Source organism: Trichechus manatus, unplaced genomic scaffold (assembly GCF_000243295.1).
Source record: "Trichechus manatus latirostris isolate Lorelei unplaced genomic scaffold, TriManLat1.0 scaffold00053, whole genome shotgun sequence".
NCBI classification, from domain to species: Eukaryota; Metazoa; Chordata; class Mammalia; order Sirenia; family Trichechidae; genus Trichechus; species Trichechus manatus.
Genome location: NW_004443989.1, coordinates 11,610,403 through 11,625,835, shown reverse-complemented (window position 1 = coordinate 11,625,835; position 15,433 = coordinate 11,610,403). Strand labels below are relative to the sequence as shown.

Here is a 15,433-nt window from a genome sequence, read left to right as displayed (position 1 = left end):
AACTCGAGAGAAGGGGACAAAATGAACCCGGCCGGGTGGACGTGGGTGCCTGTCTGGGACATATAATTTACATAAAAAATGGTGCTGCATGTGCCGCCTCACTGCTGAGCTGTTGTCCATCCGTCTGTCTGCCTGCAGGACTTCTGCTCTGGGAAGGGACTGGATTCAGTCTCGTGGGGCGGCAGCTGGGATTCAGCGTCATCTTCATTAGGTGTGTGGCTTCTTTTCCAGATGAGAAACTTTTTTTTTTCCTTTTTTAATTTTTAAAAACAATTGCAGCCAAAATAAGACATTCACTGCAAAATCCAAAATGGCTGCGCTCACCTATTTATAAAACGCTGTGAGTCTCTGCTTGGGGACAGACCCTCGGCCACTAGACTTTGCCGGGGATCTTTGCCCGCTTGCGGGCGATGGCATCCTCCACGGCCTTCAGCTGCTTCAGCAGCTCCTCGCGCCGTGACAGCGTGCTGGCCTTCCCGGACTTGGTGCTGGGGGCGGCGCTAGTGGCACTGGCATCCGTGGCCTTGCCAGGCACACTTGTGACTTTGCTGGAGCCCTTGGACTGGGGTGACAGCTGGCGCTTCCTGCGGGGGCGAGGAGGACTGTCAGGGAGGGCATGGGGCTTCTGTCCAGGCAGCAGCTCTATCTTTGACCCCAGGCCTCATGCAAGTGTGGACAAGAGACCTGGCTCAAGGGACCACTGATGCCCCCTTCAGCGCTCTGGTGGGGAGGGCGGGCATCGTCAGGGCAGGTGGAAGGAGTAATGCAGGGGCAGGGGCCCTCCCTGGAAGCTGTGTTTATGGGGGATCAAAAACACTCCCATGGGGGCGGGTGCCCCATCTTGTTCTGCGGTCTCTCCAGCCTGGTGGAGGACCCAGCCCGACACCCGTGCTGCTGAGCAAGAAAATGAAGCTCTGCCGGGCCAGCCCCTCAAAAGCAGTACATTCTGGCCACAGTCATGCCTGGCTGCTGATCCTCCTCTTTCCTCTGTGGAGGGAGCCCCAGGCCACGCTCCAGCCCTAAGCAACACTGTGGCTGAGGAGCAGGTGTGGGTGTGGGTGTGTATGGGGAAATTTTGTACTGATCCCTCCCTCTTGTCCTTCTTTGGTGATTCCAAAAACATGCCCCTGTTGCTGAGTCCCACCCCTCTGCCCTGCCCAGTGAAGCCCAGGAGCCCTGCATGGGGAGGGGGGGAGAGGTGCACCTCTGGCAAGGAAACCTGCCCCTCCTGCCATGCACTCAAGTCTCCTCTGACAGGAAGTGCAGGAGGCCACCCGTCTGAGTGCTTAGGCAGCAAGTGAGGATGCGACTCTGTACCCCACAAGCCTCGCCACTCATCCACCCGCACCTGCCCCCTCCCTCCATGGCACCTACCTGTCAGGCTGTGTCGCAGGAGCTTTGGGATTCTGACCTCTCTGCCGCTCGGGCTTCGGAGAGCTTAGCCTCCCTCCCGACTTCCGGTCCCGGGAACCTGCAACACGGACATAGGAGTGGTGTTTCTCAAGTACAGGTAACATCCAGGTCGCACTGGGGCCCCCAGCAAGTGGATGGCGAGGGCTTACCCAGGAGCCAGAGGCTGTGCGATATGCCTTCTTAATCTTTATAAAAAAGCAAATAAGGGGAGGGACCAGCAAACAAAGGGCATGGCATCTGAGAAAGACAACTGAGAGTTCAGCACTGCGCTCCTACTCCACAGTGGGAGGGCAAACTCCAGGAGCTTGGGTGGACCCTGGGTTCCTCTCCTGCCCCTGATGGGCCAGGGACCTGCAGCCAGCCTAGACCAACCTGCTGGGGGCCTGCCCTGTGCTTCCCATTTAGGGAGGCATGGTGGTTTGGCAAAACTGGGCCTTCTGCTTTACACGTTAAAGCCCGCCAGGAGACATCTGCCCTATCTTTCAGTCTGAGCCAGAGGTTCCTAAAGGGTGGTTCAGGCCACCAGGGTCCCCAAGGGTCACCTCCCTAGTAATAATATGGCCCTGTCAGCCACTCACCTTCCCTTTCTCATGAACACACAGTGGAGTGTCAGAGGCTATGAGGCATGAGATACACAACAGATAGGAGAGTCCAGCAGCTTATGGGAAACCACACAGCAGAGAGATTTGTGAAAAGGGAAAAACCAACGCCACTCTTCCTCTAGTGCTATTGGCTTTGGAGAACGTGGTTATACAAAACCTCTCTAGGTCCTCAGTTTTGTAAGGGAAAACGGGGTCCTGAGCCCAGCCAGTTTGGGCACGACAGCTTGACCGTAAGTAGGCCCGGATAGCTCACCTCGGTCTGGGGACAGGTTGGCCCGCTTGGCTGGAGGAGAACTTTGTCTGTCCTTGTCTGACAGCTCGTAGCGCTTCCTGCTGGCTTTATCAGTGGCCTGAAACAGTGATGGTGGCACAGTGAGGAGGCAGGCCCTGGGGTGAGGTGGGCAGGGGGCAGAGTGTGAGGGGCAAGCCTCAGCCAGGGTGGGCAGGAGCCCTGTCCTCACCCTCTGCCCTCATGCTCCTGTGTAGGATCACCTCCACGAGCCCCTACACCTCTGTGTGGCCTCTGAGCACGTGCTCCGCAGAAGTCTGCCTCGTGAGCAGAGCTATGAGGGAAGTGCCAAATGAGGAGAAGGAGCCTTTGCTGACAGGCTGCTCCCTTGGGGGTACATCCTCGTTTTGTTATGACCTTCAGATGTGGGGTCAAGGCACCCCAGACCTTGCAACCCCCACAGCCACACTGTACAGACTTGGGTGGGGCTCAGAGCTGGTGGGGCTGGCACCCAGGGGGTCTGGGGACATTGTGCAAAACTGCCCACTCAGAGAGGTTAATGGTGTGAAGATGCCACCCCTCACGCCAAGCCCTGCACCTGGCCTCAGGCACGATGGGGGATGGGCAGAGGGAAGTGAGTTCTCCAGGGCAGAAGCGTTCCTACAGCGCTGGGATGCTTGGACTCCCAATGCTGTCTGCATGTCCAACCTGTGACTAGCACAGCCTGCTCCCTACATGCTGGATCGCTGCCCATGGAGCAGGATGGCCTCAGAGTCAGGCGCTGAAGGCCTGGACACTGTGGGCCCAGACACTCTGCAGGCCTGAACACCAGAGTATAGCAGAGGGCCCCGTGGGCTCACCTTATTTAGCAGTGTCAGCTTGATCTCCTTGTGGGCCACAAATGCGGCCTGTGGGGGCTGCCCCGATGGCGCCTGCTGAGGGGTTGAGGGCTGCTGTGAAGATCTGCTGCCTGCTGAGGGCTTGGAGGACTTGGGGGGTTGCGTGGATGAGTCCCTTTTCCGCTTCTCCTCTTTAATGCCGTCCTCTTTTTTAGATTTTCCTGCTAAGACAGATCTTCCGTCACTGGCTGCAGTGTCATCTGCTGTGTGCCACTTTGCTGCAGGAAATGCAGGGCAATGCCTCCAACAAAGTGCAAGTGCTGTGTGTCTCCGTGCGTCTGCCAACACCGCCCTGCCTGCAGGGTCTGTGGCTCACAAGTCTCTGCCCACAACTGTGCCAAGAAAGGCTTTAGGAAAGCCTTCTCTGCCAAGGACCGGCCCCTCCCCTGCTGCTGCGCAAGCCCAGGCCGGGCACGTACCTTTCTCCTTCTTGGTCTGGGCAGGGGTCGGGGAGCGAGAGCTGGCCGAGGAGACGGGGCTGGCAAGGTCTGCATACATGTCCTCCGAGTCCACGCTGTGCACTGAGCTGCTGCTTGACGTGGCGCTGGACACCGAGGAGACACTGCTCACGCTCAGGGACCTGCGTGAAGCACAGGGCACCACGTTAGCGGCCGCAGGGTGGCTGGGGGTGGGGGCTGCTCATGGTCCACCAAACCCTCAGTTCAGTGGGGACGTGGAAGGCAAACGTGCCTTTCAGTTCAGTGCAGGGCGCCCAGGTCACTGTGGCGAGGATCCTGGTCCCCTAATCAAGAGACACACTGATTGCTGGGAAGGGAAATACGACTAAACATGACTAAACAGTTGGTGACAACAGAATTTAATCAGAAGATCCTGGTTAAATATGCAAAACCAAACACAATGACGTTCACCTACAGAAAATTAAACACTAGATTATGTTTTAACTACATTCATTTTAACTCAGAGTATGACTTATTAAAACTTGGGCAACGACATCTGATTTAACATGCCCTTTGGTTTTGCCAGTTTCCACTACAGATGGATGTGAAACGAAGCTGCAGGAGCAGCTGCTTCGTTTGTCCTGAACTGCACAATCTACGTTCTGGAGAAAACACCTGCGTTTCTACCGCAGGCACTGGAATAGAGAGGAGGCGGAAAAAAACAAATAGATTTTTTGAAGTTTTTCCTAAAGGTTAGGTCTTTAAACACTCTACACCTATTAAGACAGACTTGGGCTAAATGTATAAACCACCCTGCTACCTGGAAATTAAAAAAAAAAAAGTTTGGTTCAATATAAGGGTTGATTTTTGACACTGTCTTCTTTTTAAACAACTACTAAATAGTTTTTACTTATTCTTTTCTCTCAGATTTTTTTCTTTTTAAAAACTTTAAGGCCGTGCTTTGGGAATTTTCTCCTTTCTACCTGGAAACTCCTAAAGAGGATGGAATTCCAAGTTGTTGCCCCTCCTGGATGCCTTGGGGCTGCTAGCGCTCTGTGCCCTCCCTGTCCCCCACTCTGGCCCCTCCTGGCTGGTCTCCAGGACTAGCTCCCTCTGCGGAAGCAGGACAGGCCTTTAGCTAGCCCAACCCAGCCATCCTGTGCCCACTGCCCCTGAGACAGGTCTCAGGGCAGCCCCCTAGCTGCCTCCACCACATTTTGGGAGTCTCATGGGGAACGGAGGGCACCTGGGCCCTGTCAGGAAGGCAAAGGCTCCCTTCTGACACCTAAGCACTTCTCCTGCCACGTGGGTCTCCCTGTTGTGTGTGTGGGTTACTCTTTTCAGGTAGGAGGCTGATGGCCGTCCTTCAGTGGCCGGGCCTCAGCCTCCCTCTGGTGACTTTCAAACTCACAGACTGCCAGAGGGTGGCACCCGCCGGGTGAGCTGCTTACAAGACACTGACCAGGAGGGGCAGGGCCTGGAGGGGACCCCAACAGTGACCTGGATCTGGGAAAAGACCATGACCAGGAGAAGCAGGGCCTGGAGGGGACCCCGACAATGACCTGATGTGGGAAAAGACCATGACCAGGAAGGGTGGAACCTGGAGGGGACACTGACAGACCTGGATCTAGAGCTGGAGCCGCTGGAGCTGCTGCCGCTGCCACTGCCGCTGCCACTAAGCGTCCGCCTGCAACACAAGCGGGGCTGTCAAACATCATCTATGAAAACTCCAAGCCTCAGAGGTGGACACTTGCACCAGCACGAAGCTAGAGACCAACATTTCTACCAGGGGCCCACAGAGGACATGGCGGGGACCAGGGAACCCCGTGCCCCATTACTGCAGCTCACCACTTCGGTGCACTGCCCCTCACAGACCACCCCACCCCTCCCACGGTGCTTGTGGGGAAACCAAGGCTCCGTGAGGTGACGGGACTGGCATAGCCACACAGGCCAGTGGGCAGAACTGGAACCGGGTTTGGTCAGGTCTACTGCCCCCAGCCCAGTTCCCAGCATCTCTCGTATCCAATGATGTGACCACCGAAGCCGGCGCGCTCACCTCCTGGGGGGGGTCCTGGCCTGCCGCTCCTTCCTCCTGGTTTCCCGAGGGTCCCCTGGCTTGGTGGGCTCAGGGGCGGGAGCAGTAGTTTTGGCGGACTGAGGCAGGACAGGTGGCAGGGCAGGCTTCTTCACTGATTTCTCCCTGCAAGACAGAGGGACTCAGACACAGCACACAGGCCTGTGAGCTGCTCAGTCTCTAGCACCTCCCTGGGTGCCAGACTGTTTCCTGTAGACTCAGTGCTGCGTGCACTTCCAGGATGCCAGTGAGGTACCCAGTATCCCCTTTTCCCATGGGTATGCGAGGAGAGCGGGTCTCTGGAGGCCTGTGCACCCACTGATGGTGCATTCCTGTCGAGCCTCGTGCACTCAAGAGGTGCTCCTGGAGCAGCACTACCACCGTGTTAGAGTGCAGACTCTCACGCCCACCCAGCCCCTTCCGAATCAAAGTCCCAGATCTGTGTCACAACCAGCCCTCTGGAGACCCTGACCCTCCGCAGTGTGAGAACCACCGGCCCTGCAAGCTTTTCCTTGGGGACCCTGGCACCAACGCTCACATTAGCAGAAAACAGAAAATCTCAGGCAAAGTAAGTGGTTCAGCTCAGCATCCTGGTTGGCCCTCAAAATCACAGCAATGACAGCGAGCCAGAGACACACGCACTCTCTAGTCACGTCAACTCCAGAGATAACACAAGCCAACCAGTGCACCTGGGATGCAGGGACAACCCTGTGTCCTGCTGGTGGTGGTGGCTTCAAAAGGACACGCTTGTTAACACCCAATGAATGTTAACTTACATGGACACAGTGTATCACACAGAAACAACATGGCACAGTGAGTTTTTACACAGTTGCTTAGGACTGTCCAGATTTTTCTGTTAACTGATCCAGTTAGGCGTGAAACACCCGAAGCATAGCATCCAGAGCTGGCCATGCAGCTGGTGTCTCACTGCTCTCTGGGACATGAATAACAAATACAATGACAAAGACACAGCCCCCAGGGCGCTCCCATAGAAACCACCATGGTAATACTTCATCCTGTAACACCCTCGAGGAGCTGCAGCTCAGAGGGCAGGTGGCTGGCTGGGTGTGCACAACTAGGGAGGGGCGGTCCAGCCCGGCTCCCCACCATGGTCCCTGCCACTGCCCAAGGGTCCCATCTGCAGAGTCCAGGACACTGCCTGCCTCTTTCGTTGCAAACATCATATAAGAGTTAGTGAAAGCGAGAGGCTGGTGGCCCTCTGAAGGCCGAGAACTTACCCTGCTTTCCCAGGTGGTGGGGCCAGCTCTCCCTTGGTTCTGATGGAAGATCTGTGGGGGGAAGGTGTTGGAGACGGAGACGGCGACGAAGAGAAGGACCGAGACCTAGGAGCAAGCAGAGGTGTCCGTGAGGCATGAAGCAGCGGTGCTCTGAGCATGGGTCCCGCTGGGCTGGCCACACTGAGGATGTGCTCAGGCTCACAGAGACCACACCACATGGCTTCTATGTTTCCCTGAGACCTGCTGTGGTTTCCAGATGATTCTTTCAGTCCTTTCCTAAAATCACACCCCATGAGTAGGAAGGAGATTGTTAAAAGGGATAGCCAGTAACCAAAAGGGGCTCTGTAAGCTCTGGGAGTTTTAGGGGTACGCAGCTGGGGACAATGACCCAGGGGACAATGGCTCTACTCTGAAGTGGGCCCAGATGCCCCATGTGCCTACAGACACCAGCCGAGTAGACACAAAACCTGCTGCTGACTGTGGGGTGCCCGGGTAGAGCCAGAGGCAGAAGCCAGTGGGCGGCACACTGGGCCAAGTGGGGTATGCAAGAGACCCAGTGGCCGGAAGGGAGGAACCCATTTTTGCAGGGGACATTGTGAGATGATGCCCTGGCTGCCAGCTCGGGACCTGGATCGGAGAGAAGGTAGCAGACGAGGTGGAGGCTGGCCTGGGACAGGGAGGGACAGCTGGGAGAGGATGATAGGGAGCTTAATTTCAACACAAGTTTCAGGTGTCAACACGTGAACACAGTGCGTGCCTTGTGGCATGGCTTTGGCCACCTCGCCAGGAGAGCTCGTTTGAGTGAGCAGCTCTGACAGCTGGAGCAGCCCAGTGATTCATGTGGTGACAGGCTGATCTGATGGTGCCTCCCTGTCAGGTCTCAACACTTGCAGCTAAACTGAGATAAGAGGAAGATGAGAAGATTAGCATCATGCAGTTATATGAGCTGCCATATTTTAAGAAGACAAAACTACACAGAAGAAGTTCCCTTCACTGATGCCGGGCTGCTCCATGGAAAGAAAAGAAAGAATGCCCAAGCCAAGCTGACTGACTAGAAGCTTCTGTGAGACTGCATGGCAGTATCCCCACTCCTCCTGACCCGTGATTCCTTCTTCCGGGCACCTAGTCCTCAGAAGGGCACCGCCCTGAGCTTCAGACACACCAGCTGAGGAGCCAGTGCCTGGGCAAGGGGCTGGGGAGACGGCCCCTTCCCCGTAGGGTCCTTGCCCTCCTTGGCCCGACTCTGCAGACTGGTGCCTGCTCGTGAGGGCGCTGACCTTGCTGGTTGTTAGCAGTGACACAGGTCTGAACAAGGAGGATTCCCCACGGATGGAGTCAGGGAGTAGGTGGTGGGGTCCCACTTAACAGTCAACCGTTTTCTACCCAAGGGAAAAGCTAAGTCACAAAGAAAGTTGTACCTAATTCTGGGAAAATGGCTAAGGACTTTAGGTTCAAATTGTGAGAATTTTAGGACACGTATGAGAGCAGTCGGCTCTGGAACACAGGACTGGGTCTGAGTGGAACTTATTGAGAACTGAGAGAAGAGAAAGCTCAGTCCCCTGCAATCGGATGTCACTATAAACTGGCACCAGGAGTGGTGGTAGTCGAATCCTAGCTTGGAGGGACCTTACATATCACTCTCCTCCGCTGGCTTCCCCTTGGGCCTCCCTCAGGCAGGATGGATGGAGAAGCCTCTACTTCACATGTGGCAAAGGGTCGATCTGCACCGAGCCTGGAGCCTGCATCCCTTCGCTCTGTGTCTTTATCTTGTACCTCATCACGGCCACAGGCTTGTATGACCACAGGGCTCTCTTTCCAAGTTCTTCTATGAAACCAGCCACACATACACAGGCGCCTCTGACATAAGTTGTCTTTACTTCACTGTGACTTCACATTTCTAAAATCTCCAAATTCTCAGCTTGGCCTCAAGGCTTCTCTCCTGACATCTTACCAGCCATTTCTTGTAGGATTGTTAGTTTCCTCTGTGGTTACCTTAATATTTACCTCTATCTTTCTAAGTTTATACCAGTCTTTTATTTGTTATCACCTTGACTTCCTCTCCATATGGAAAATTTATGTCTACATTTTTTAAGTCCCTCTTTTTTGTTTTACTGTTGTCATCTTTTACATACTGACATCTGTTCCCCTATCTTCAATGTTTCAGCTTTGATTTACTTCTGTGATTTCCCTATCTGGGTTGATACCTGGTTGCTCTGTCCTGTGTTCTAGCATTGGGTTGTTATATGATGTTACTGATTTTCTAACCAGAGGGCTCCCTTTAGAATTTCTTGTAATTCTGGTTTGGTTTTTGCAAATTCCCTAAACCTCTGTTTATCTGGAAATGCCCCAATTTTGCCATCATATCTGACAGAGTTTTGCTGGATATCTAACTCTTGGCTGGCAGTTTTTTCCTTCAAGGCTTCATATATGTCATCTCATTGCCTTCTTGCCTGCATGGTTTCTACCGGATAGCCTGATCTTATTCTTACTGACTCTCTTTGGTGGATGACTTTTCCTTTATCCCTAGCCACTATTAAAATTCTCTTTTATCTTTGGTTTTAGAAAGTTTGACTATAACATGTGGTGACTTTCTTTTGGGAGCTACCTTACGTGGGGTTCGATGAGCATATTGGATAGATATCTTGTCATCTTTCACGGTATCAGGGAAGTTCTCTGCCAACAAATCTTGAACAATTCTCTCTGTATCTTCTGTTATCCCCCCCGTTCCGGTACTCCAATCACTCGTAGGTTATTCCTCTTGATAGAGTCCCACATAATTCTTAGGGTTTCTTCATTGTTTTAAATCCTTTTATCTGATTTTTCCTCAAATAAGCTGGTGTCAAGTGCTTTACCTTCAATCTCACATTGCCTCAATTCTGCTCCTATGACTTTCTATTAAGTAGTCTAATTCTGACATTTTATTGTTAATCTTCTGGATTTCTGATTGCTGTCCCTCTATGGATTCTTGCAGCCTGTTAAATTTGTCATTATGCTCTTCTCTAATCTTTTTAATTTCCTCTATTGCGTGTTCTGGGTTTTGATTAATTTCCTTCCTAATTTCTTGAAGAGTTCTGTATATTAATCTTTTGTAGTCTGCCTCAGGTAATTCCAAAAAATTTTCCTCCTCTGGAAAATTTCTAGACTCTTTATTTTGGGAGTTTGCTGAAGCCATCAAGGACTGCCTCTTTATGTGATTTGATATTCACTGTTGTCTCCGAGCCATCAATAAGTTATTATATTTATTTATTTTATGTTTGCTTACCATGTCCTAGCTTCTTGTTTTGTTTTGATATGCCCAAATAGGCCGCTTGTATGAGCTAGTTTGATTATTGGCACTTTTGAAGCTCTAATGTCCTGTCACCAGGTGGTTAGATCTGTTACTATGTATGTAAGCTCAGGAATCCACCCACTCCTGTATGGATTCAGCTCAGGTGCCCAAGTAGATAGCCAAGTGTGTAGTATAGGCTCTCACTTACAGTCCTAGACAGTCATGGCTGATTGGTGTAGGCAAAGGCATCTGGCTGCAGCAGGGGGACACACTCTGAGCAAGGCAGGGGGCTGACAGCTGACCCCGAGTGTCCAGGAGGAAGGTGTGTCCCTGTTCCCTGGAGGGCGTAGGTGGGTGCGTTTTGCAGCCAGACTATGAGCACCTAATGCTGTTGGCTGTAAGGACTGGGGGGCACCTCTTATTCATGGGCCCCTATTGCAGGTGGCTAGGTGGTATGGGTGGAGCCACCAGTCCTCAGGCCCCTGATGTGGGTAGCTGAAGACCCTGCTTAATGGGCAGAGCAGTGTCAAATGTTAAGAACCTGCCACTTCACAGCTGAAAACAGTTGAAGTTAGAGTTCTGGTATATACCCTGTTGTACTGTGGTAATAAGGGCCTACGCTGTTGAGATGGGCCCACACAAAGTCCATGGATCCCTTGTGATTGTGCCTAGGCAAAGAGCTGTGCCTACCCTGGGTTCCTGGCTTAGGGGAGTCAGCAGTTTATTTTTTCCTGTTTGTTAATTTGTTCACTCTCCAAGGCAGGGAGAATGTCTCAGGGCATGTGACAGATCCTTCTTCCAGCCCAGGGGACTTGGCAACTGCTGAAGCCGGTCCGGGACCCAGTGCAGAGCTGGGAACGGGGAGGTAAATGGGAGAGAAGTTTTTCCCTAAGGTGGGTATTTTTGATCCACCAGTAGGCCATACGCAAGTACTTATCTTTCGCTGGATCAAGGGCTGCTTCTCACTGGTTCTGGGTGGCTGTGTAGACTCTCAGCGGCTACGTCTCTCCCGGTGCGGAAAACGTGCTCCCAAGCAAGGCTGCTTGCCTGCCTCACCACTCACCCACGAGCTGCTCAGGCCTGAAGGGCTCAGGCTCTCACCAGGTCAGGTCTGGCAACTCCTCGCTCCTTCTGAACCATCTCTCCCTCCCCCTACCACTCAGTCCAGTTCCTCAACTCTGCCTTTGATGTTCAGGCTCTCAGGCTGCCATATATAATTGAATCACTTGTTTTTTGGGGTCTTTGTTGTAAAAGGGTCCACTGGAAGCGTCCGACTACTCCGCCATCTTGGCCCCACCTCCTATCAGCCATTTCTAAAAAGAGCCACAGATCTTCTCTTTCTTCCATCTCTGACGCTGGGGCAGGTCCTTTCTGTCTCCCAGCTCACCTTCTCCAGGCAGCGCTCCCCATCTGCCTCACAACAGTCACCCTACCCTGCACCCCTGGGCACTGCTTATACTCCAGGCGGTAACAAGTGAGACCCCAGTGGAGGGCCTGCAATTACGTCCATCGCTGATCCTCTAGATATCCTTGAAAAAGGGGCTTTTTCCCCCACAGATGTCTACTGCTCTGTACGAGAGGCAATGCTCCTGGGAAATAGATCCCATATAATCTATTCACTTGCTCCACCCCCACTAAAAAAGTGAACTCGACTGTCAGATCCAATAGTGATCTCAGGATCTCCAACTAGTGCTTTCTAACCCTCTACAACACGTCCAGAAAAAAAATACGACACCTGCTAGGAAGGCATCATCTTTGTGGAACAACAAACTACAGTGAGATGCATCGGCGAAGCAGGGAGGGCTTCATGCCAAGAATGACATATGGTGATAAAGCCACCAGAAGGAACGAGGTGTGTATGTCTGTGAGTGCGTGTGCCCCCTCACTGCTCAATGACTGGGATATTGGGGTATGTGTGTAAGCATGTGTGTGGACTCCTCACTGCTCATTAACTGGGAAGTTGGGGTGAGAATGCCGCCAACCCCCATGGCATCACTGGGGGTGCTGTGCGGTACCTATGGCATGCCACACCCGGGAGGGACAATAGGACTGAGAGACAGGTAAGTCCTTCAGAATTCACCACTAGACACCTAATGAACTTATACTGTTCTGAAAACCACACCCAGAACAGCTGTCCAGGTGGAGCCCTGCCACTGCAGGTAGGCAGACCTGAAGGTTTGGCTGCATTCAGATGGGCCCAAGTTCATCAGCTCTGTTCAGGTCCAGCACAAAAGAGGCCCCTGACCAGTCAGGTCTGCAGAATGAAAACAGTCTGGAGGTCCACCAGCCCCATCTCATGCATGCCTGTTCCCCAGGGACATACCTGGATTGGCTGCCTGAGAAAGAGCTGTGTCTGGAAGACCGGCTGGAGTACGAGCTGTAAGATGAAGACCTGGAACGGGACCGAGACGAGCCAGAGCCAGAGTAGGATGATGAACGTGAGGATGACCTGTATTAAAGGAGGTGGGCAGGTTAGGCCTCCACTGCTGAACATTTAGTCAGACTTTGCTCTTCAGTGCCAACTTGAATAGTGTGCACACACACCCCCCACTGGGCACTATTCCCCTGCTGTCCCCAAATACAGAGGAGTATTTCCACAGCAAGCCATGGTGGTGCTGCTGTGCCCCAGCCAGCAGACGAGCAGCTCCGACAGCTCTGACGGCTGCAGACACAGAAACAGGAAGAACACGCCAGGCCTTTCTACCTTACTCCAATAAGAACACAGGTTGCAGGATGTTTTTAGCATTTGGGCAAATACAGAAGATTCTGAGGTCCTTAAGCGTGGGGACTATGTTTTGTCTTTTTTCATTTAAAAAAATTTTTATGTTTTATCTTGAAATAATTTGGCCTTACCTTTAGCCCAGCTCCCCGTTGTTAACACTATACCATGACTGAGCACAGGAAACGAGCGCTGGTGCAGCCTGCTCACTGGTGCGCAGACCCATCGCATCCCCAGTTTCCTCGAGGCCTGATGCTCTGCGGTGGTCTAGCACTCTGCATCCGCAGCTTCTCCTGAGGCTCTTCCCACCTGCCTCATTCCCTGCCTTTCCTGTGGCTCACAACCTTGGCACCCTGGGGGAGAGCCCGTCAGCCACTCTCTTGTGTTTTGCTGGCCACTGGCCAGAGTCGTACATTGTCCTCCTCAGTGTGTGGCCTCGGGGTACAGGCTCAGCTCTGGGGCTGTGTAACCATGACTGCATGGGGACCATGGCGACTATACCCTCCCTACCCCCATCACTGAGCAGTACCCTGTACAGGTCACTGGATGCTGTGCTACACACTGCTTCTTATCACACCCACTGCTCCGATTCAGCACCACTGTGGGTGCTAATGTTGGGTTACTGGCTCTCTCCCCTTGACGTTTATTAGCTAGAATTCTGTAGGGAGAAGAAGAGCTGTTCTTCTGCCCATTCACTTATTCACTGATTTACTGATATCCACATGGACTCTGGATGTTTATTTTATTCTACAGGATAAAACTCAATTTTATCATTAGTTGTTTTATTCTATGGGATAACATCTGGTTTTATCATTAGTTATTTTGTTCTATAAGATAATACCCAATTTTATCATTAATTATTTTGAGCTTAAATTGCTGCAGTGCTTGACCCAGGGAGCCCTTAAGTTGGCACCAGTGTCCTTCTGACAGACCTGATTGCTTTAACTTCCTGACTTTTGGGGACCCCCAGAGGTCTGTCCCAGGCTTACCCTGATGCCCTTTTCCTGGAGTCCTGGGAGTTCCCAGGTCACTGCTCCAGGCCCTCTCAGCAGAGTCAGAAGGTTGGGTGCGTATGTTTATTTGTGTCTACCCATCTGTATCTGAATTGAAAACCCTGAATTCACACTGACACTGAAGGTCCAATCTAACACCGGGGGGCCCACCCTACCCCGCATCTCTAACTCCTTGGCAGTGAGACCTGGCTCTCCTCATCCACAACACATGGGCTTGTTTTTCAGACCCAGCATGTGCACGCACACACACACATGCATGCACAGGTTCAAAAGTGCTAACGAACTCCCAGAGAGGCAGATCTGTAATTTGGTGACAGGGTGTATACACAGCTCTTTTGGTCTTCAGCCTCATGGTGTCTAGTCAAGACACTCTCTAATGTACCCTCCCTCCCTTCCTGCTCCCTCTGGGTGGCTGTGGGGCCCTCTATGGTGTGTCCACAGCCTACTCTGGTCCCCCTACACCCTGACCAGAGTTAACTGCTGACTTTAGGGTATGTGATCCCTTGCCCTGGCTCTTAGTGGCAGTCTTATTTGGCCCTGACTCTCTATAGCACCCCACAGTTACCCAATAAATCTCTGCTGAATAAGCACAGACCCCTTTAGTGCCCTGACTTTTCCTCAGGCCACAGCCCCACACCACTGGCCTCTCACAGCAGAGTCTGACTGCGGCCCAACTGGGCACGGCTCCCATGGGGCCTTTTTACCTGGAGGAATTGGAGGCGGAGGCCGACGAGGCTGATGTTTTTCGACGCCTTCGTGCCCGGCTAGGGGAGACCGATACCCCTAGTTTCTTCTTGGGAGACTTTGATCGGCGCCATGGGTCCTTCCACTCGTCCGCCCGCTTCACCTGAGGGCCTGCAGATGTGGCCTCCTTCTTTGGTGGCTCGGCTTGCCGGCTATAAGACAGAGCAGATGTGACCGTGACCACAGGGGGTCACTACGTCACTGGGTGATGGTGGGCTTCATGCTCAAGGCAGACCTGAAAATAAAGGTTCCATTCAAGAGCCAGCAGATGCTCTGGCCACAGACATTCTCTATTCTCTGATTCACGTTTAACTGTATCTCACATACTTCCTTGACTGTACCCTAAGAGAGATGAGAAAGCCACCAAGAGAAAGTCTCAGATGCCCCGCTGCACAGCCATGGCCTTCCTGTGTCAGAACTGAGGCTGGCAAGGTGAGTGCCTCACCCCAAGCCCCAGAGGGGCGCTGGTGGGCACACAAAGATGCCAACTGGAAACAGGCCATGGACACAACATGAAAGCTTATGTATGCCACTTCCAGCCCACCGTCTTGATGCTGGGCTGGCCCGTGGGCCGTAGAGGAAACTTGACCAAGACCAAGCCCTCTTCTGACACTCAGGGATGGGTGTGGCTGCAGGTGGTGGCAAGGGCTGGGGGTCAGCTGGTAAGCCCCCTACCCCCAGCTCCCCACCGGTGAGTTCATGGCAGCAAGGACGGGAGCCGAGCAGCACCAGGAAGGAGTCCCTGCAGTGTGTTTGCTTGGGCACAAGCCCCCAAACCTACCTATTCAGAATGGACACATGGCCCCGGATAACAAAGTAGTTTAATTGCAATCATT

At 52.9% G+C, this 15,433-nt stretch overlaps 1 protein-coding gene across 1 annotated transcript in view; it reads right to left on the bottom strand.

The window, feature by feature from the left end:
• Positions 1-61: 61 nt before the first annotated feature.
• ZC3H18 (zinc finger CCCH-type containing 18) overlaps positions 62-15,433 on the bottom strand; it is a 53,256-nt gene continuing 37,884 nt past the window's right edge. Inside the window, exons 10-19 of the mRNA XM_012555938.2 lie at positions 14,558-14,749; positions 12,445-12,570; positions 6,854-6,958; positions 5,598-5,741; positions 5,163-5,228; positions 3,563-3,723; positions 3,105-3,304; positions 2,269-2,365; positions 1,375-1,471; positions 62-584 (exon numbers count right to left, since the gene is read on the bottom strand). Coding sequence (XP_012411392.1) covers positions 374-584; positions 1,375-1,471; positions 2,269-2,365; positions 3,105-3,304; positions 3,563-3,723; positions 5,163-5,228; positions 5,598-5,741; positions 6,854-6,958; positions 12,445-12,570; positions 14,558-14,749 — 1,399 coding nt within the window. The 3' untranslated portion in view covers positions 62-373. The remainder of the gene's footprint in view (positions 585-1,374; positions 1,472-2,268; positions 2,366-3,104; positions 3,305-3,562; positions 3,724-5,162; positions 5,229-5,597; positions 5,742-6,853; positions 6,959-12,444; positions 12,571-14,557; positions 14,750-15,433) is intronic.